At 41.1% G+C, this 20,656-nt stretch overlaps 3 protein-coding genes across 3 annotated transcripts in view; 2 read left to right on the forward strand and 1 right to left on the reverse strand.

Moving 5' to 3' along the window:
* The window catches only part of hoga1 (4-hydroxy-2-oxoglutarate aldolase 1), a 70,832-nt gene extending 63,280 nt beyond the window's left edge, over nt 1-7,552 (forward strand). Inside the window, exon 7 of the mRNA XM_013915044.1 lies at nt 7,482-7,552. Within this exon, the coding sequence (XP_013770498.1) occupies nt 7,482-7,493 (12 nt within the window). The 3' untranslated portion in view covers nt 7,494-7,552. The remainder of the gene's footprint in view (nt 1-7,481) is intronic.
* LOC102204067 (MORN repeat-containing protein 4) overlaps nt 1-13,001 on the reverse strand; it is a 20,231-nt gene extending 7,230 nt beyond the window's left edge. Inside the window, exons 1-3 of the mRNA XM_005749590.1 lie at nt 12,918-13,001; nt 11,134-11,208; nt 615-729 (exon numbers count right to left, since the gene is read on the reverse strand). Coding sequence (XP_005749647.1) covers nt 615-729; nt 11,134-11,200 — 182 coding nt within the window. The 5' untranslated portion in view covers nt 11,201-11,208; nt 12,918-13,001. The remainder of the gene's footprint in view (nt 1-614; nt 730-11,133; nt 11,209-12,917) is intronic.
* Nucleotides 13,002-15,338: 2,337 nt separating this feature from the next.
* lcor (ligand dependent nuclear receptor corepressor) overlaps nt 15,339-20,656 on the forward strand; it is a 74,380-nt gene continuing 69,062 nt past the window's right edge. The window contains exon 1 of the mRNA XM_005749594.1: nt 15,339-15,516. Coding sequence (XP_005749651.1) covers nt 15,420-15,516 — 97 coding nt within the window. The 5' untranslated portion in view covers nt 15,339-15,419. The remainder of the gene's footprint in view (nt 15,517-20,656) is intronic.

Here is a 20,656-nt window from a genome sequence, read left to right on the forward strand (position 1 = left end):
TATACATACATATATCTGCAGACAGTCGCTGACGCACACAACCCGCCGCCACCCCAGCTCCTCTATGTCATGTTATTCGTGTTGCCTCTTAGAATTTCCATGGAGAGGTAACATAGTACAGAGTAGGTCTGCACTAGAATATCTTCTCATTGATTTTTCACCTCAGCTTTTGTGTGTGACAGTCCTTTCCTCACAGCAGTGCTCATCATGCTTCATTTAGCTGCATTGTTCTCGATGTCTTTATGATTGGATATTTTTAATCAACAGAAGCAGAGAAAGAAACAAAATCTATCCTTCTTTCAGCTCTGTGCAGAAGCTTTTTCAGTCACATGTACCACCAAAGTTAGACTGTTGAGATACTGTTGTACTCTTCTACTGTTGTATAAATTTCTCACATTGATTATTTCGTATGGAAATAAAGCTGAAAACCAGCACAAGCATTATGTACATTATTTACATGACAGAAGTAATGAAGGAACAAATCAGACAGGTTTCATTCAGGAGGAGGCTGGGGTTGTATCTTCTGTACGACATACTTATTTGCAGGTTTTAAAATTTCAGGTGCAGAGTTTCAAGGTTTAACAACCAGAGTGTGCAAAAAGTGACTGACAAACCTGGAGCCGTCAGGAAAGACCAGCACCCCACAACCATTGAAGAGGCCATTTTCAAACTGTCCAGTGTAGCACGTCCCATCGCTGAAGGTCAACTGACCCAGGCCATGACGAAGACCTGCAAGAGGATAAAAATCACCTCACCAATCACTTCCAGCAAAATAAAAATCTAAGACACGAGCAGAGAGGGTTTTTTTTTTGTTTTTTTTACAAAATCACATAAACCACACAAAAAAACCCCAAACAAAAAAAAAAACAGCTAAAAGTATTTGAAATGCCCACTGATTACTACACACTTTTGGACACATTTCGCCCCTTACATCTCCTACTTGAAGTTAAATATACTAATAAGACGCTCTCGGGATTAACTCTTTGCACCACCAGGAGGCTCATGGTCATGAGCTATGGTATTAGCTTTGTTGAAAAAGAACCAAACAGGGCTCATGGATGCCCTCTTCCAACCTCACAACTAAAATGCATTTAGGAAGGCTTAACTAAGCGTCTATGAATTAAAACAGAATGGAAAACTGAAAGCTTTTTCATAAATGAGTGAGTTTGTTGGTCTTCTAAGAGCTTCCAATTTGTTTATGAATGAATGCTACAATGTATGAAATGGCACACAAACCTTCAGGCCATGCTTCCTTCCTCAAGGATAGAAAACAAAATCAGTGTGAAAGGATGTTACTAAGAGGTCACAGACACAGATATTGAAAGGTCCTTTTATCCCTGAAAACAGGACAATTAAGGGCTCATACCACCTACATGAGCTGATTGTATCGCGTGTGTTTATATCATCCTGTATTCTCTCTTATAATTGAGAGAAGATGACATTTCTTTAACTAAAGAAATGAATAAGTGGAACCATGACAGACAGGATTAAAGGAAAAGCATGACCATGAACTTCCACCATGGAACAAAAACAGCATAGTTTCACTCATATCTTCACAGTTCTGGCTGTTATACATAGTGGTCTTAACAGGATATTGGTTCATTTGTAAAACACTGGTTTGCACAGATATAAGCTTGACTTCTGCACATGAAGACCCAGGTCAAGACGAATGTTTTGTTTCCTCTAAAGAAAGACCTAAATTAAATTTCATATTTTCAAATGAGTAGACATAGATATTTAACATTTTCTATCACACATTCCACAATAATCTGTTCTTGAATGAAAATAAGCGGTTATGGAAAATGGGGGACCTCATGACCTGGCACATGGATGCTGTCCTGATACCTGTAGCTAGAATTTCTCAGTGTTGTGTATGTCTGTTCAAATATTGTTCAAATATTGTTGCAAAAAATCCATATCAAACTTCAAAAGTTGCTGCCCTAATGTAATATGGTTTTATGCATATCCTTATGTATCAATTTTAAATATAAGATTTATATAAGATTTTTACATTTACACCTGCTTCAAATTTCTTTAATAAAATGCAAAAACATTTTGTGGCGATCGTGGCTCAAGAGTTGGGAGTTCGTCTTGGAATCGGAAGGTTGCCGGTTCGAGCCCCGGCTCCGACAGTCTCGGTCGTTGTGTCCTTGGGCAAGACACTTTACCCGTTGCCTACTGGTGGTGGTCAGAGGGCCTGGTGGCGCCAGTGTTCAGCAGCCTCGCCTCTGTCAGTGCGCCCCAGGGTGGCTGTGGCTACAATGTAGCTTGCCATCACCAATGGGTGGATGACTGGATGTGTAAAGCACTTTGGGGTCCTTAGGGACTAGTAAAGCGCTATACAAATACAGGCCATTTACTGATTTTCTCTGCTGTGTGTAAAAAGAGGAAGATTTTGGAAGGTTAAACATCATTGCCTTGTTGCACATAGTTAATCTCATCCAAATATGGTCACTTCTCAAAGAAAAAAAAGCAAAAAAATGCCCGGAATGCACTGAACCTTGAAAAGAGAGTGCAGAAACCAAATGGTAATCTCATAGTGGCTGTGCCCTTTTTTTAGATCTATGGCATTTACTTTAAATCCAAAAGTTAATGAAAGAAATTAGATTGATAGAACTGTCATGTCTATACACTAATCAAAACACTATGTATCCAATTTGTTTAAATAAATGCAACAACAAAAATGTATTTTTTTTCCTAAATTAAAATGCTGAGGCAGCATCTCAGCAAATAGTACTGCATTTGTTCACAACTACTGTTTTAAAACTGTTTATAGAACAACATGAAACTCCTCAAAACTCCTTTTTGGCACAGTCGCTGCTTTATATTCACTGTCTTCTTTAACTATTTATGCACTTGGTCTGAATTATCTTGCACAAAACAAAAATATGTATTAAAAGCATTCAGACCCTTTGCACTATGCAACACTGAAGACTCAAAACCTGACTGGTACCTGTATAGTTTTCAGTAGAAGTCACTGAGTGAAGAAAAGAGAGAGCGCGCGAGAGAGATGGCAGATGTGTTATTATACTTTAATTAGATTTTGGAGTTAGCAGATTGGGAGATTCATAATTGGTGCGAGCAGACAAAAAGGTGAGCTGCTAGCTTTCATTTTTCACCTCTTAAAATGTTCCCTGAGAGGTGAGACCCAATTTTCCCTCTAATTCTCAGACTAATTTCCAGCATCAGGAGGATGGCAGTCGATGAAGAAATGGAGGGAAAAGGAGTGAGCATTTCTCCCTGCCAACCTCTATTAGCAAGCACAGCGGGAATTAGCAGAATAACTGGATGCGAGGCACAGTTGGACACGGGCAGAGGAGGTCCCGGTATGCTCATGGCAGAGGAAGAGGATTTAATGGGAGCTCAAGTGGTAAGAAACTGGTGGAGTGGAGAGAAGAGTGGAAGATTGGGGGCTTCATATATTGAAGGGGAAACGAACTGTTGGCAGGGGTGGGGCTAGTGAGTGTTGTCCCTTACTCACAGCTCATGGGTAAATTGGGCAGTCCATCTGTCAGGCCTGCTTAAAGTGCTGCTCTCTGCCTAATCTTAGCAGGGTTTTCATGGGAGATTTGGATGAAACTAAATCTGGAGCTCTGCATTCGATTTTCAAAAACATCCAGAAAGATCCAGAATCCATATATATATATGTTGGTGTGTGTGTGCGTGAATTAACTGGAGATCATAAAGCAAACAGTATGAATACAGAAGACGGCCAGCAGTAGTTTAAATCCAACTCTTCAGCCTCCATGAACCTTGACAAGCGAGTGAGACCCTGAGGCAGAAATTTCACAGACTAGCCGCTGAAATATAACAATCTGTTAGGTGTCAAAGAGGCTGCGGTGTGCCAACAGCAGCATCTCCCACCAAGAATTTCAACAGCTGTGTTATAGAATGAAATTGAATGGTAGCAGTGTCAGTGTTTTGCTGACCACTATGAAGGTTTCTTTTCTTTTTCTTTTTAAATGAAGGTACAGATTATCAGCTGCGGCAAGGGACAGTAATTTCCTCTGTCTCCTCCAATTTGATCCCTCCAGACTCTAATCTGCTGTTCAGCTTCTTTGTAACGCCTTTCTCCAATCTTATGTTGGGTCATGGTCTCCAGCTAATTACGGTTTAGCTGAATTTGTCCGGCTTTTATGTCAATCAATAGCGGTAATGCATAGATGTTAAATGACCACATGGTCAAAGTACAGTAGTAAATGGCTTCTGGCTGTGCCTTGGCTGTTGTGTTGTGGATGCACCCAACCTACTTCCTGTAACCTGATAGCTCCCGGGCCTATGTTCAACCAGCGCACCGCTGAATTATTCATGTGACACCGTAGACCTCTGTCTGACACACGCCTACATGTTTGTGTGCAAACAGTGACTTTGCATGCATGGACGCAGAGACAGGATGCGCAACGTGCATCAGTCTGTGTTTATGACAACACGGCGATCAAAACCCAATTGCATCCTATTGCATCAATTCAGCAGGGTTAATAGAAATTTTCGAGTTAAAATAAATAGAATGCGCAAAGTGTATATGAAGTCTGTTTATGTAACATTGGTAAAGGTACTATCTTCATCTGGCTTATGCTGAAGATAAGAACGAGATGCTTTGGGTATAGTAGAAATATCAATAAAAACAAGGTGCAAGGTAATATTTTACTACAGATAAGGGGTCGAAAGGTCAAGGGTGACCATTCCTCTTATATTTTGCAATATGTTTTTGAATCTGAAGCTAAAAAAGAATGTGGACCTTGTGACCATGACTACATGATTTTCATCACAATCTGTGTTGTAAATATTAACTTTAATATTAACTATATTTTTAAAAGTGACCAGAAACTGAAGTGATTTAACACTCGAGAAGTTCTAAGAAGAACAAACTAGCTTGGGCAAAAATTAAATATTTTTTCAATTCTTGCCTTCCAGTAGAGTAGATTTTCAGGATTTACAGCTCAGATAATCCTTATTTATCCTATACTGGGCCTTGGTGCAGCCCTACATTTCATTCACTGTCTATTTATCTAAACTGTTTTAGCTCCTCCCATTTAGACAACTTTATTCGCATTGGCTGGCACTCACAGATAGAAAGTTTCAACAGCAGCTAGATGGCCCTCCTGTGCTTACAGTTTTAGCTGAGTTGACCATATTAGGAATATCCTCTCTGTGACATCATATATATCAAATAGTAGAAAAAAAATGTCTGAAATTGTAGTGTTTTGAGTTGTCTGGTGCCTGAGCTTTGGGCTCACACATTAATTATGGATGCAACTTTCTATAATGCAGTAATGTAACATATTGCTATACTAAATTCAGTAATTACATTACTACTTGCATTATAATGGTTCTTCAATTATCTGCACATTAGGCAAATAGAAAAAAAGTCATAACACATGCCTTTTTTTTCCTGCATGCTGGCGCTACAATCAACTAAATTTCGTTTCTGCGGTGGAAGAAGGAAAATTCATCTACAACGTATATAATCTCAAAAATGGACACCTGAATTTGTGTTACATGAAAAGACAAATGAAATGTGATAATAAAGAGCAAACTGCGCCCAGGACAGCTGCTAATAACAGGTCAGTTGCATAGACTGTGTGCCAAACCAGTGATTTTAAAGCTGAGTGGATGCTGACACCGGCCAAGGAGCCAGAGCTTGATTTTCAACAGGTAACCAAAGCAGAGCTGGCTTGTAGAATTGTAATCCTACAAACCTGTTTCCACAGTAGAAACAGCGATCTCTATGCTGATCGCTGCGGAGTGCTCTTTTGGGCTGGTTTTCAGCTTTGCTTTCAACTTTGTGTTTGTACTTAAACATTAAAAGGAAGATCTCATTGATGTGTTATTCACTAGGATAGGGACATTTCTTCAAAGAAAGGAAAAATAATGTGTAATACATTAACTTATTTTGGTAACAAACTCCAAACCGTATATAACACATACGAGGTCCCTGCTCCAAAGGAGTAGAACTTTTTTGGGTTTTTTTACAGAATCAGCTGCTGCTGCCCTCTTTTTGAAGATTCATATTGAATATATATTTAGATATACATGTAAATAAAATGTCTGGAAGAAATCCGAGCAGTTCTTGCCAACGCAGCACTCCGTCTATTAGTGAACTAATTTTTTCTCACTTTGAAATGTCTGAGCTAAAAAAAAATTTTTAATCCACCCCTGCTGTTTACTAAAACCCGAGCATATCAGTGCATCACAGCCAAAACCAGTTTAACAGTTTATTGCTAATCATACGGAGAACATATGTTTCCTCCCGCAGCCTCATGCACACTTCAGTGCCAAACTTTTGTTCTTTGTTTAACCTTGCCCTAAAGGTTGTCTGACTGTTTTTGTTATAGTACAAGTGCTGGTTTAGGTAGTGTGATATCCTGTCTCTGCAGGCTCACTGGCACCAGATGGTCCATATGTGCATATGTGTGTAGATTACTTACTGACTTTAGCTTGACACCTTTTTCTGTGTTTTTCCCCTATTAGATACAATCTGTTTGGGTGAGAGTGCAGGTTCATTTCAAAAGTACTTTTGCTGTTGTGACTCACTTACAGTACACCCACTTCTTTCCAGACTCTCCATTCTGACATGAAATCCCACATTAATTAAAAGCTCCTGGAGTTAACTTTCTTTTATCATATTTTACTGACATCCCTATTATCCATTTAAGCTAATAGGTATTCTCAGGGGGGGATTCAAACTGAAAACAACAATGCATTAGAACAGCACATGGGGCTGTGGTGGTGGCGGTGGGGTGTTGTTTAAGAAGCCAGTGAGACGATAAAATGCAATGCAGGAAATCCAGAAGGAGTATAGGAGATTAATGCATTTATGAGCTTATTGAACACCCAAACTCAATGAACACCTGCTCTGTAGCTACACGTTTCATTTGTTCATCCATTACTGTAATGACTGTAAGGTAGTAGTACCCATTCTAGCGGGGCGATCGTGGCTCAAGAGTTAGCAGCTCATCTTGTAATCGGAAGGTTGCCGATTCGAGCCCCGGCTCCAACAGTCTTGGTCGTTGTGTCCTTGGGCAAGACACTTCACCCGTTGCCTACTGGTGGTGGTCAGAGGGCCCGGTGGCGCCGGTAATCGGCTCTGTCAGTGCGCCTCAGGGCAGCTGTGGCTACAATGTAGCTTGCTGTCACCAGTGTGTGAATGGGTGGATGACTGAATGTAGTGTAAAGTGCTTTGGGGTCCTTAGGGACTAAGTAAATACAAATACAGGCCATTTACCATTCTGTTTTTATGTCACACTGGGAACTTTTTAGATGGACAGCTAGGGTGGTAGCCCAGATCAGCGACAAGCAGAGTCTTATTTAGGATACAAGCCTGGAAAGGGAGTTTTTCTTTAAATAAGATACTCATGGGACCTAGGTATGACTAAACTCAAATATGTGAGGAAAGGCATAAACAATTATGACACCTGAACTTGAAGCAGTTTCAGAACAATCGGTTAGATATTGTCTACTTTGTTCTTTTTCCCATATAGCACACAGCATGAGATGGTTCACTTCCCCAAAAGGAACCGGCCCAATGAGCTGAATGACTTCCGACTGGTGGCACTGACGTCACATCTTATGAAGACTCTTCCTCAACCTCCTCTGACCACAGGTACAACATGCCCAGGACCCACTACAGTTCGCATACAAGGCGGATGTCGGAGTGGAGGATGCCATCCTGTACCTCCTACACAGAGCCCACTCACACCTGGATGGGGGAAAAGGCACGGTCAGGATCCTGTTTCTTGACTTTCCAGTGCCTTTAATACCATCCGGCCCTGTCTGCTTCAGGAAAAACTGAACAGGATGGAGGTGGACCCCTGCCTGGTCGCTTGGATCTCCGACTACCTCACCGACAGGCCACAGTACGTCAGGCTGAAGGACATCACGTCTGACACTGTGGTCAGCAGCACAGGAGCACCACAGGGAACTGTGCTGTCCCCTCTTCTCTCCACCCTGTACACCTCTGACTTCTGCTACAACTCTGAATTATGCCATATTCAGAAGTTTGCAGATGACACAGCCATCATGGGGTATATCTGGGATGATCAGGAAGAGGAGTACAAAAGTCTGGTGAGGAACTTTGTCGCATGGAGTCACACAAACCACCTGCAACTCAACACCTCAAAGACTAAGGAACTGGTTGGGGTCCAGAGAAGGTCCACTGCTGGTTCAGATAGAGGGGGAGGAGGTGGAGGTGGTCAACAAGTACAAGTACCTCGGGCTGTGGGTGGACAATAAAATGGACTGGTCATGCAACACAGAGCACCTGTATAAAAAAGCCGAAAGCTGACTGTACTTCCTCAGGAGGCTGAGGTCTTTTAACATCTGCAGGAAGCTCCTGAGGATGTTTTACCAGTCAGTGGTTGCTGGAGTACTTTTCTATGCTGTGGTGTGCTGGGTTAGCAGCACAGCAAAGAAGGACTCATCCAGGCTGGAAAAACTGATCAGGAAGGCTAGCTCTGTGGTCGGCATGAAGCTGGACACTCTGGTGACAGTGGCAGAGAAAAGGACACTAAAGAAACTGCTGGACATTATGGACAATGCTGGGCATCCTCTGCACACGGCCATAAACAACCAGAAGACATGTGATGCCCACTCAGAGGCTAAGAATTTACCTGAAAGCTATCTGGGCTTACTGTCACATGGCTATAAATCATGTGGACTTTGTATTTGGAGCATTCCAGGTACAAGTTTTGGGCTGCAGTTCATATGTAAACACACTTATACAGTACTGTAACTACGAAGGTAACACTATAAGGTTCAAAGTGCTGTAAGATTTTTAAACAAAAATTCAAAACTGAATATTTGGTGTGATTTAATTTATCTTTAACATAACAACACTAACTGTAGATAAAACTTTGCACAGTTTATAATGTAACTTGTTTAAAGCATCTTTTAAAAACTTGCCACATTTGTAGATGCTGAAATATCACTGCAGATACTTAGCATGCTTGTAAACCATCAAAGTTGTGTTAACAGCATAATGCATTTCTTTCAGTTCTGGGTGCAGTTTTCACTTTACCATCAAGCTCTCGTACTTTTGTGCAATAAAAATAAAAAATTATGTTCATATAGGTGGTGTAGACTGCACCACCTTTTTCCTCCTCTGGCACACGAACTAAAATCAGCTAATTGTAGAGCAAGTGCAAGTGGAACCGATAAACGAGATCGATAGGCAAGCAGACCAACAATTCCAAAGGAACTGAACTGGTTCTTTACAAGAACCAGTACTCATTCCCCATTCCTACCAGCATGGTGGTGGAGAGATGATGATTTGAGTTTGTTTTGCAGCTACACCACTTTTCAGTCATTGACTCAAAATCCACACAATGATGTGACAGCCTCATAAAGTTATACAGAAAATGATTACCTCAAGTTATTGGAGGTAAGGGGAGTTCTATAAGCTACTGAATCATGGAGCGTACCTAAGGTTTCCATACACTGCTTCTGCATTGTGGCTTAGTTTTTTACAGAAATGGTGTCACAGTAAAATATGGTATGTTTTGTAGTTCATTCACCGAAGAACCAGATGACTTTCATTATGTCCTGATATGTAAAATCTTAGAAATGAAAGAGGGTGTACTTTCTTTTAACCATGACTATAAATATCTAAAGAGGCTTAAACCTTTGTGCAGCACTGTGCCTCCACAGGACATCACTTAGATAGTAAAATGCTTCACAGTGGTAAGGCACAGGGGTTGGAAAGTTACCCTGAACTGCTGAAGGCTCTGGTTATTGTTGGGTTGTCATGGTTTCTTTGATGGTGCAGTGCTTTACAGTTTAAAAAGTGAACTGGAGGGAGTGCTCGATTATGTCACACTGTTCAGCCTTTCTACAAGCACATGAATGCTGGAGTGGAGGCTCCAACTGATTATCAAACTAGAGACACATTTTCTTTCTTTCTTTCTGTTTTTTCTGTTTCCTTACCACCACAAGATTTTCACTTTTAAGTCGTGTGCTACTTTTTTTCAACACGCTAGTTCTATAATTTACTTTTTTTTCTTGAATTACTATATTTTGAATTCTGTTCTTGTATTCTACCAACAAAATAAAGTTTCTATACATCCCACGGAAGTACTTTTGATGCTATTGTATATAAATATAATGTGATTTAACAAATAACACATGCATTTTAAGTTATTACCATAATTTTGATTTAGAAAATAGCATATCATTCACATTAAAAAAATAATTACATTCATACCTTTATCATACATTGAGATGCATAACATTTGCATCAGGCAATGTTAACAACCTCCTTAGGGACAGACAAGTGAAACCTGTGTAATTTAAACTTCTTGCATCTTCAGCCTGCTGTTCCTTTGACATTCAGAAAAAGGGCGTGAATGCATTTTTTTAAAAACTGCTCTAAATTAAATAAATTCCGCTGTAAGAAAAATATGCTGTGGATCCTATCGAAATGGTGTGTGTGTGTGTGTGTGTGTGTGGGGGGGGGGGGGGGGGGGGGGGGGTGAAACAGGCAGTGCATGCAATAAAAGCCTCAAGCATCTTCCAACTGAAGGAATTTTACGCTGAGGAATGGTCAAATATTTCAGCAAGCTGATGTCAGAGACTGATGTACTATTATGCAAAACGCCTACAAGAAGTTATTTCTGCTAAAGGGAGCCAGATAAGCTTCTGAGGCTAAAGGTGTACTTACTTTCCCCACGGAAGCATGTAACATCTGTTAATATTTTTATTGATTAAATGATTGAAAAAGGTAATGTTCCTCCTTTACCTGACAGCAGTGTTTCACTTAGAAACAAAAGCTAGCAATTTCCAAGGGATGTTTTCAAGATATCCACACGTGGGAAAATTGGTCCCCTTGATTTTGGACTCTCTTAAAATTGATGGTAGCGATATCACTGTACAACTGTACAGTGTGTAGAATCAAGAAATGTCCCTGTGCTGGTAAGATGTCAGAATAGATGTCTGTTATTCTGAATAGGACATAAGTCAAGCACGCCACATATGTTACTGCAGATTATGTATATAATTATTACGAGCATTATCATATTATTATTTGGTTCTTCCCCTGCCTGAGCATCAGTCTTAATCACATTATAACAACACTTGTGCTGTTCATGAAATGTAGTCAGTGGTGGAGGATGGGTGGGTGACTGAGCAGGTGGGTCTTGCCTTCTTTCCATTCCCCGTGGTACTCCTCGCCGTTGGAGTAAGTAAAGGATCCTCGTGTCAGGGTCATGGGTCCTGCTGCCACACATGACACAAGGAAACATTATCAGGAGCTTTGCAACTGTAGTTTTGGCATTCTGATACACACTGAGCTGGGAGTTTATTAAATAATACTACCACCTCTCAGTCTACCATGGGTTAATTGCTAGCATTTGAATACTGCAGCCAGCCTGCAGGGTAATCAAACTCAGATTATGCAGGCAGGAAAACTACACATGCACAACTGCCCCCACTATTAGAAACCTGCCCAATGCTCAATCACTGCTGGCTAAAAATCTGTGGAAACCTTAACTTTACACTCTTATGTAAATAATGAACATCTGATTTCAACCCCCCCCCCCCGTATTAATCTGCTACCATAAGAGCTTTTGTTATTCTGGCATCATGTTTTCCATCAGACTTTGGAATTTGATTAAGATAAGATAAGATAAGATAAGATAAGATAAGATAACCTTTATTAGTCCCACACGTGGGAAATTTGTTTTGTCACAGCAGGAAGTGGACAGTGCAAAAGTTATGAGGCAAAAATTAGGATACAATAAGAATAAATACAGTACACAACTGTACAGGATAGAATAAATAAAATACTATATACACATATACTATATACTATATACACTATATACAGATTACAGGTTTTACAGAAGTTAATTAGTTTTACTAAAATCTCACATTCTTTGAATGTCACGTATATCTCATATAGTTTCTAAAGTTGAGGCTGGGGTAAACCAGACCATCTTTTCTACACCATGTTTCTCTTTTTGGGACACACAGCTGTTTGAAAGCAGACAGTTTCTGCATGTTTTTCTTCAATCTATAACAACAAAAAATCTTTATTGCACTTACCTGCCTTAAGGTTTTATAAGAAACAATGGTTGCAACTGGTTTCACAAGATCATACATGCCACAAGTGTTTTTCTCTCTATACATTCTAAATACTTGGGGGTCAGGTGGTCACCATGTGGAAAGAGGTGTCCACTGTCTTCATCTCAAACAACTTGGTACAGGATGTTTCCTTAAATATGAGATTTCCATGCGAGATGACAAAAGTGTTATTTTTGCTAAACATGTTTGATACATTAACTCACACTGCACATTTTGTGGCTTCTCTGCTTACACTGTGTGGGTTAACTGATGGTTACCGCTTAGAGATCTAAAGTAAATGTAAGTTCCGAAATCCTGAACAAGACTATAGTTGTACAATAGGCTAATTTGCTGTTAAAAGTGACCGGTTATATCAGCTGTTATACTCTGTTACCTGTTATATACCTGTTATATTTTTGGATTTCTTTGCTGTGATAAGAGGTATTATTTGTCTACTGGTAGTGTTTAATGTAGCTATATTATTATAACTCTAATTTTACTCAAACACTACTACACGGCTGTGTTTATTGTGGTTCTCAGTGGCATGCTATTTTCTTTTTGCTGCTTCAAAATGAGTATGTAGACAAACGGCCGCTGAAAGGAGCATCAAAGAAACATTTGGGCGACTCCATAAAAGAGAAAACACCCAAGGTCCGTTTATTAAGCAAAACAGGCTAATTGTTCAATGCCAACAGGCAGCTGTCAGCAGGCGGGAGGAGGTGTGCGTATCCCTCCATCTAATGTTGCCACAGTAACGGCGCCCTAATCCCTTTCATCCTGCCGGCATGACGCTGTCAGCCTCCAAAACACACACGCATTCACACGGGGAGCGGGCCTGGAGACAAAAAAAATAAAAATTTTACCTGTTTTATTTAAGAGTAGCTCAGCCTCTTTTCTCTACATCGCTGAAAACAAGAGAGCAGTAGGAGGATAGCGACTATTTAGCCTTTTTTTTCGTAGCTGTTTGTTTCCTGGTAGAGCTGCCTCAGCGTCGCTCTAAAGCACCGCTATACGATTGGCTACCTTTGTGTCACCTCGACTCAACGTGTCCTTTTATTGGTTGCTCTTCTGCTCCGGCCAGCCCTCAGCAGGAGACATCTTTGTCGAGGGCAACGGGTTCAACGACTTAATTAGCCGGAGTGCTGCTCCGTTAAAGCATTTGCCCTTGTCGGTTTTTTATGTGCTGCCCGGCGTCTCTGTAGGATTATAAAACGGCAGCGGGGTTCTCCTTAATGATACCCTGTCATTTCATGTTTCAATTTGGTTATTAGACCCGCGTTTTGGCAAGTTTTATGGGACTTGATTTATTGTTTTCTTTATGCCTTAAAACAGCTGCGCTAGGTGACGAGGGTTTGCTAAATGAGGTGATGTAGATTCAAAGCTAATAAGAAGAAGAAAAGAAAAACAATCAAGGTGACCCAAATGAAGCAAAACTCCGCTAACCTCATTTTCGATTCCCTGAGGGGAAACCGGGGCTAGGATTAACCCGCTATTGAATATTAATTAGTCATGGCCAACAATGAAGCACGTGTGATTAGAAACTGATTATCATTTATCAATATTAGCCTAATAGAATAAAGAATACAATTATCAAGCCTTCAAACTCTAGACAAATAATGTAGAGCCAAACATGTGTTTTGGGTATATGAAGCTGTTATGGCTATAGAAGGGAAATGGAAGAGCCCAATTTATATTCTGCACAAAGTGTGAGATGAAATTTGTTCTGAAATTTTGGTCAATTTCTGCACAATTTAGACAAGTTAGAGAGACAGGGCAATAGACTTGCCTTAATCTCAGAAGCATGAAGTACACAGTGCCTGTTAAGATACAGACTAATTCAAACTGTGCATAAACAAGGTGCACACTTATATCTTATTTGCATTAATAGGATACCATGTATTTAATGTAGTAAACCTGACTGTGAATTTTTTAAATTCCCTTCACTGACCACTTACTGGTTTTCTGACATTATAAATTAATACATTACATTCTTTTTTTCTTCAGAGTGACACAAAAAGTGGTGGACAAGATTTTAGAATCTTCTGCTATTTCTATCAGCTTTTGTTTTGGAGATGAAGACAGGCGTTAAGTGTCTAAGTTGGAGAAATAAATGATGTGAGTGAAAAATGAATGCATTTGTCATAAGGACAACAAGATAGAAAGCGTAATGAGCCTGTGGAAAATTACATAAATGCTTGAATCAAATGCTGTCTTGAAAAAAAAGATCATATTAACTTTGGATCATTGACTCAGCTCTTACAAATTCAGCAAGAAAGACTGAGCATGGCCAAGTGTTTGGCAGTATGTGTATGGTTTGTATTTTGTGTGTTTTTTCCCCCTGTCATACAGCATCGGTCCAAAATGCAGCTAACAAAGCGATATTTTGACTCACTTTTGCCTCTGAGCTCGGGTGTTTTGGTGGGAAATAAGCTTTCATTTAAATGAGATTAGTCAGATTTTCAAAATAGTACTGATATCAACATTTTAATACATGTAACTTTCTAATATCCCACAGTTCTTTGCATAATTTACTGCAGTCTGGTAGTTGTCAATTAATTAATTAATTAATATTTATATCTTGAAACAATTATGATACATTTTTTGGGGCCCAGGGAACTTTTAGACTCATTAGTAGATCTGAAGTCTTTGCTCCATCTTACAGAGAACATGAAAAATGCGCTCAAGTTGCAGTAGATGGGTAGGAATAGGCTAATGGTTGAGCCTTTATTAATTTAAGACCACTTAGTAGACTAACAAAAGGCAATACTATCCTTTAAAAGAGAAGTTATAGTAATGAATTAATTAGCTGTATCCTATGAACGTTTAATGTGTAACCTCAATGTTTGACTTGGCGCTAGATGGCCTGAAAGTTCCTTACAGGCACCTTACGGTCTCGTCCCACCAATGCGCTTATAGATGCCTTCAAAAAATAATACTGTATAAGTTTGTTTTTTCCTAAATAACTTCTCTTCTTACCCGTGATAACCCCGTTCCCCGTGTACCGGGGCAGCTGTACGTGTCTCACATCTGTTGATTGAAACAATGCGCATTTTGAAACCCTTTGACACACGTCGCTGTAAGCTATGGCAAATTTGGAGCGCAGGCGCCATGTGCTATAGGCTACTCCACACATTTCATTAAACGGCCAGTGCCAGCAGCACACCCTCGCGCAGAGAGATGCTGGGAGGGATGGGAGGGGGCGCTTTTGGTGGGTGGGACATATGAGCGCTATAGAAAGGGGGATGCTGCAGCCCCGTCCCCCTCATATCGCTCTCCACCCAGCCCTAGAATAAAAACCACCGGTGACGTGCGCGCAGGGAAGCACCCAGCAGTATGTGCGCGCCCACGGGAGGGGCCGATAGAAAATGGCGAGTCTGTGCAAAAGGCAGCAATGCACGATAGAGAGGCGCGGCTTTCGGCAGGAACTTGACTCTTGGAGGCACAAACTCATTCACTGTGTAGGTAAGCTCGCTTGGCATTGTGTGTGTGCGTGTGTGTGCCGCGGGTGCCGGGAACTGTATGTTTTCGTTTTGGCTGAAGTGTGAGGAGCAAAGTGCCGGGTATGTAGGGCCTAATGTCCACTAGTAAGCCTATAGGGTCTTCATGAAGCTGTCATTTTTTTTCTTTGCGCACGGCTGTTGCCTGGCGCTGCCCGCCTCCCACCGGACATATCCAAAAACGATTCAGCTCCAACTTTGAGCCGTGTTGTGGGGCCCTCTGTTCCACCTGCAAACTTGTGTGTGCGGATACTTTGCCTGTTATGAGTCTCTTTAACCGGGCTGTGAGCGCTCCGGGGCCATTTGGAGTCGTTTGAAGTATTATTCTATAGCTGTTTATTTATTGTAAGCAGAAGAAGTCACGTGCGCAGATGGAGCTGCTCTTCGGCCAATCGGCTGCCCCGCTATAGGTTGGCCCGTGCCCGAGTGCGCGGCGCCGGATGAGCTTTTTAATAGGGGAGGGTGGCGCGCGCCCTCAGCCTTCAAACATGACACCCCCCACCCCCACCCCCTCAACTGCCCTGGAAATCGGCTTTTGGGAGCGCGCTTTGCTGCATTGAGGGAAATGTCAGTGGGCATAATTTTGTTTTTAGGGGGGTCGACAGGGACAAACGCCTTAGTGTCCGCCTGTAAATCGGGTTTGAGACTTGTTGAAACGGCGCTCCTGGATGTGGTGGTGGTGGAGAAAGCTCTGTGCTTCAGGTTCGCTGTTTACATTAATAGTTACATTAACATTTTTTTAAATCGTATGATCGCATGTTGTCGCTCCTGCTGGGACAGCGGCAAAATTTAGATCGTATCTTATTGAAGAGCCGATAAAAATCAGTTTGAACCTATTCCCTTCTTTGACTTCGTTTCTTCTTTTATTTTGGATTTCATCGTCTATACATCTCTCCCACCCACCATCCCCTCTCCTGCCCCAGTCGTCCATTTGTGGTGTATTTCATTAGCTCCGTTTAATCCGGTTACATCAACCTTTCCCGATGTTACGGCAAGATTATCATCCCCCTCTTCGCCTCTGATCTTCTAACCTCCGCGGGTTTCCTCGAGTCTCTCTGGTTCCCAATCCGGCTTTTATTGGCGATTTATTAAAAAAAAAAAGAAAAGAAGAATAATAAGCATCACGCACAGCGGCAGCGGTGTTGCTGCTCCAGTTGTTTTTGGATGCGTTTCGGTGTCCAGATGTTGAGCGTTGACCTGTCACCTACTTACCCGTTCGAGCGCTTTTTAATAGCCTGGCCTGATTCCGAGCAGGCTCTTGGTGCCTTTTAGTGAGAAAAGGTCAAACCGAAGGAGTGCAGCTAGCGGTAAATTAAAAGGCTGGCTAATCTCTGACCTTCAGCTGATGTGTTCGGCGTAAAGCCATAAAGTATCACAGTAAACAGCAGGAAAGAAAAAGCAGAAACAAGACTTGGTTTGCTTTCCATTTGAACTTGGATTTCTCACTGACTTCATGTGTAGCTTTTACTCACAAACTGACTTTCAAAGTTCACACAGTAGGACTGGATTTTATTTATTTGGTTTTGGTGGCCCTTTTACTTTGTATAATGTATAACATTACTGGTTCTGTGGGTTTGGGGATGGTTTTGTCCCCACCCCACTAAGTGTAACACAGTTTGGGGGGGGGGGGGGGGTGCTTGCAGTTACTTATAATGAAAAGATTTGTGTAACCTATAAAAAACTGGAAAAAAGGCAGTGCAGATAATTCAGTAAGGATTATATAAGGCGCTGTAGGAATTCTGTAATGATACTACATTTGATAGGGATACCTTAAGTATGATAAACACCCTGCAAGCTCCTGTGCATCTAGAATCTGTGTAGTAATATCACAGTGATACCACGGGGGACACAGATACCACAAAGCTCAATAATGAACTCACAGCTGGATATTACAGCATGCTTTAGCTCTGTATGCTGTATGTGTGTGTATGTAAGTTCCATATTTCTTCATTTCTGCTTGTTGACATTCACTGGTTTGCAGTGCGTGGTGAGTCGTAGGGCTGGGCCAAGAGGCAGCAGCGGCTTCTCAGCGCTCACATTGAAATCTGCCATGTTCTTATCCATTGTTGAACTATGGGAGGCTGAGAATTAGTTTCAGAAAAATGTGTAAAAGAAAAAAATTAAATCGGGCTACTTTAAATTTATAGCTCGTTAACATTTGGGAGTTGGCACTGTTATTATATTGTGTTTAGATATTAAAATGTTACAGAAAGTGTGAGGTTTTCACACTTTCTGTTTGCCTCAGCAACAGTAAAACTGAAAGGTGCCAAACACTAAATGAAAAGCAGTGACTTTAGTGACTTACGGCAGGGTTTTCCAGCACAGAGGAATGTGCTGCTAGAAACAGAAGAAAAAAAATCAGTAGTGTTGTAATAAAAATCGTTAAACTTGAGTTTCATGTACCCAAGCGTAATCATCAGAAACAACAAGACAAATGCCCAGATTCATAATGTAACACACACTCACTGACTTTACTGTACAACGAACTGCCATGCTTATTGTCATTAAGCCTCTAAGGTGTCATTCTGAACCTGAAAACAAAATCCTGGCTTAAAGGAAACTCAGAACTCTCAACTTGACACCTGAGAAGCCTCCAGGCGTCAGCCTTGTTATAAGGAACGTTTGCCAGCCTGAGAATTTGTACCTTTACGAGGCAGCCTTATTATTAACATATTGTTAACGGTGGCGGGGACATTTGGTTGAAGAGGGTCAGCCAAGAAAGATGGACACCTTACAGTTTATTACATTGCACTGCGACGTGCATGGATGCAACTTGTCGACACAACGATCCTCATCTTTTTACCCTGTGCTGCACTGATAATAAATTAGGGCCTATATGCCATAGAAAGGTTAACATTATGAGTTGGGAGCAAATATAGCCCAACTGCTGATTCCTTTGACACATATTCTGGGGAAGGGAGTGTAGCTAATTTGATTGCTGAAAGGTTGTGCCAGTGCTGGAGAGAGACAGACTGTGTCGGAGATAGAGAGAGAGGTGTGAGTGTGAGTGGCAGATTGCTTTTCCCCCCTTAAATCTTCCAACATTTCTAAGCGCGGTACTGATGGCAGCAGAACAGTTAGTCAGCATAGTTGGTAGTGGTGTACCGATTGTGTCGTTCTGAGCCATTACTGAGGTTCCAAATAACAATTTGGCCAGCACTATTTTTTTGTGGTCATTTTTGATGTAATGTTTTTTCTATATCCTCCTTTCTAATCTACCGATATTGATAATTGATTGCTTTCTTAATTGCTCATACTGATATCAGTCATCAGGGCCAATATTTGTGCATCACTAATATCTAGTTTTTAAACAGTGGCCATTAAAGTAAAAAAAGAATGAGTGATTTCAGACAGGCTTACAACAGGCTTACAGATATACTGTATAAGGAGCACACTTCAGTGAGAGAGTTTGTCTCCTAATATGAACTTTATCAATGCAAAATGTAAGAAAAACTCAAAAAGAGTAAGAGACAACCCAAGGGTGATGTCTGAGTAACCTTTATTTAACCAAGTAAAACCCAATCAAGAGAGGATTGCAGTATAAAACACAAGGCAATCCAAAAGAAACAAGACCAAAAATATTGGTAAAGTATGGAGTAATGTTTGGCAATTTTAAGCTCAAAACAGAAATATTGACAATATTAAGGAAACAAAAAGTGACAGTTCAGCTTTTCCTTTAGGTGAAACCATTGCTGGTTAACATTCTGTGGGTATCTCAGTAGTTCACAGGTCTTTTCCACCTTTAAGTGCTCATCTCTGTCACATGATTTGTAGTCCTTTGAGCTGAGTGTTTCCGAGTAATTTCCTTTTGTTTACTGCTGATTAATGAATGAGTTTGAGGCGAATCGTGCTGATTTTGCAAGAGGATTTGGCAGCATGTGCTATAAAGACAGCAAATGTCTCCTGCAATTACAGTTAAATTGTGATGGGCAAGTTTATCCGTTTTGGTTTAGTGTGTCAATACATGAATAAATCCCAGTGATTTCTATTTATCTATCGTTCTATCACTCTATCTCTCTGCCTTTCCCTTGATTACCCACTGCGCTCCATCCTTGTCTTATCAAGTCAACAAAATCCCTCCATCCCTCAATCACGCCTCCTTCTTCGAGTGGACAGCTTTTATTTCAGTAATGGACAGATGGACGCCCCAAGAGATCTGCCTGCTACTTTCTCATCTTGCTAATTCTTTTCATGGGCTTCCTGAAAAGGAAAACAAAACATGGCACATTTATCCAGAGCTGTTGGGGGAGAGTGGCAGCGGTCCACACGTTTGACCGGACCGGATGCCAACACTGTAAATCTCTACATGCACTCTTCATTATACATGCGTGCGCGCACACACACACACAAACACACACACACACACACACACCCTCTGCCACTGTAGTATATATGTGGAGCTGCCTTAGGGGCTGATCCATGCCAATCAGGAGTCCCGTGGGAGGAGGGCTGCTCTCTTTGGTGGGGGGTTACCATCGGTGGAAAAACAAAATGCTCCACTGGCGCTAAAGAGAGTGTCGACAGAAGGTGCGTATGTGCGTGAGAACCTTTATTTATCCAGAAAACGGTTCAGCGAGCGACGCGCTCTTTTTACAGCGGCGTCCTGCCTCTCGTTCATACACGCCGAACTACCTGAAAGATCCCAGCCACCATCCTTTCTCTTACACGCCTGCGTCTTTTATCCCAGTTTGAGTTTGTTTCCAAGCACCAAAAGTATTTCATCTTGTTGTTGCGGTCTGTTGGAAAGTATGGCAGCTTTCAAGGACAAATTCATTTCACTTCTCAAGAGAGGAGGATGGCAGGTGACTTCCTAAAAAAAAGCCATTTTGCATGGCTGTTGTTGTTGTTGTTATTCTGTTTTTTTTTTTTTTTTAGTCACTTCTTTGTTGTTTTCCTCCCCTGGGATCTTTGGCACAGAAACATAAAGCGATGGGGAGAGACTAATTATTATCTGTGAGTACTGGACCATCTTCAGCAGAAGTGTTGGTTACTTTGAAAACCACATAAGAGACTGGAATGCTTGTTACTGTAGTCTGTAAGCAGGGCTGGACACTCTGAGCAATTAGATAAAGCTACTGAGGCCATCATATGAACTTTATTTTATT

The sequence above is a fragment of the Pundamilia nyererei genome, unplaced genomic scaffold (assembly GCF_000239375.1).
Source record: "Pundamilia nyererei isolate P.nyererei 1_Seehausen unplaced genomic scaffold, PunNye1.0 scaffold00250, whole genome shotgun sequence".
NCBI classification, from domain to species: domain Eukaryota; kingdom Metazoa; phylum Chordata; class Actinopteri; order Cichliformes; family Cichlidae; genus Pundamilia; species Pundamilia nyererei.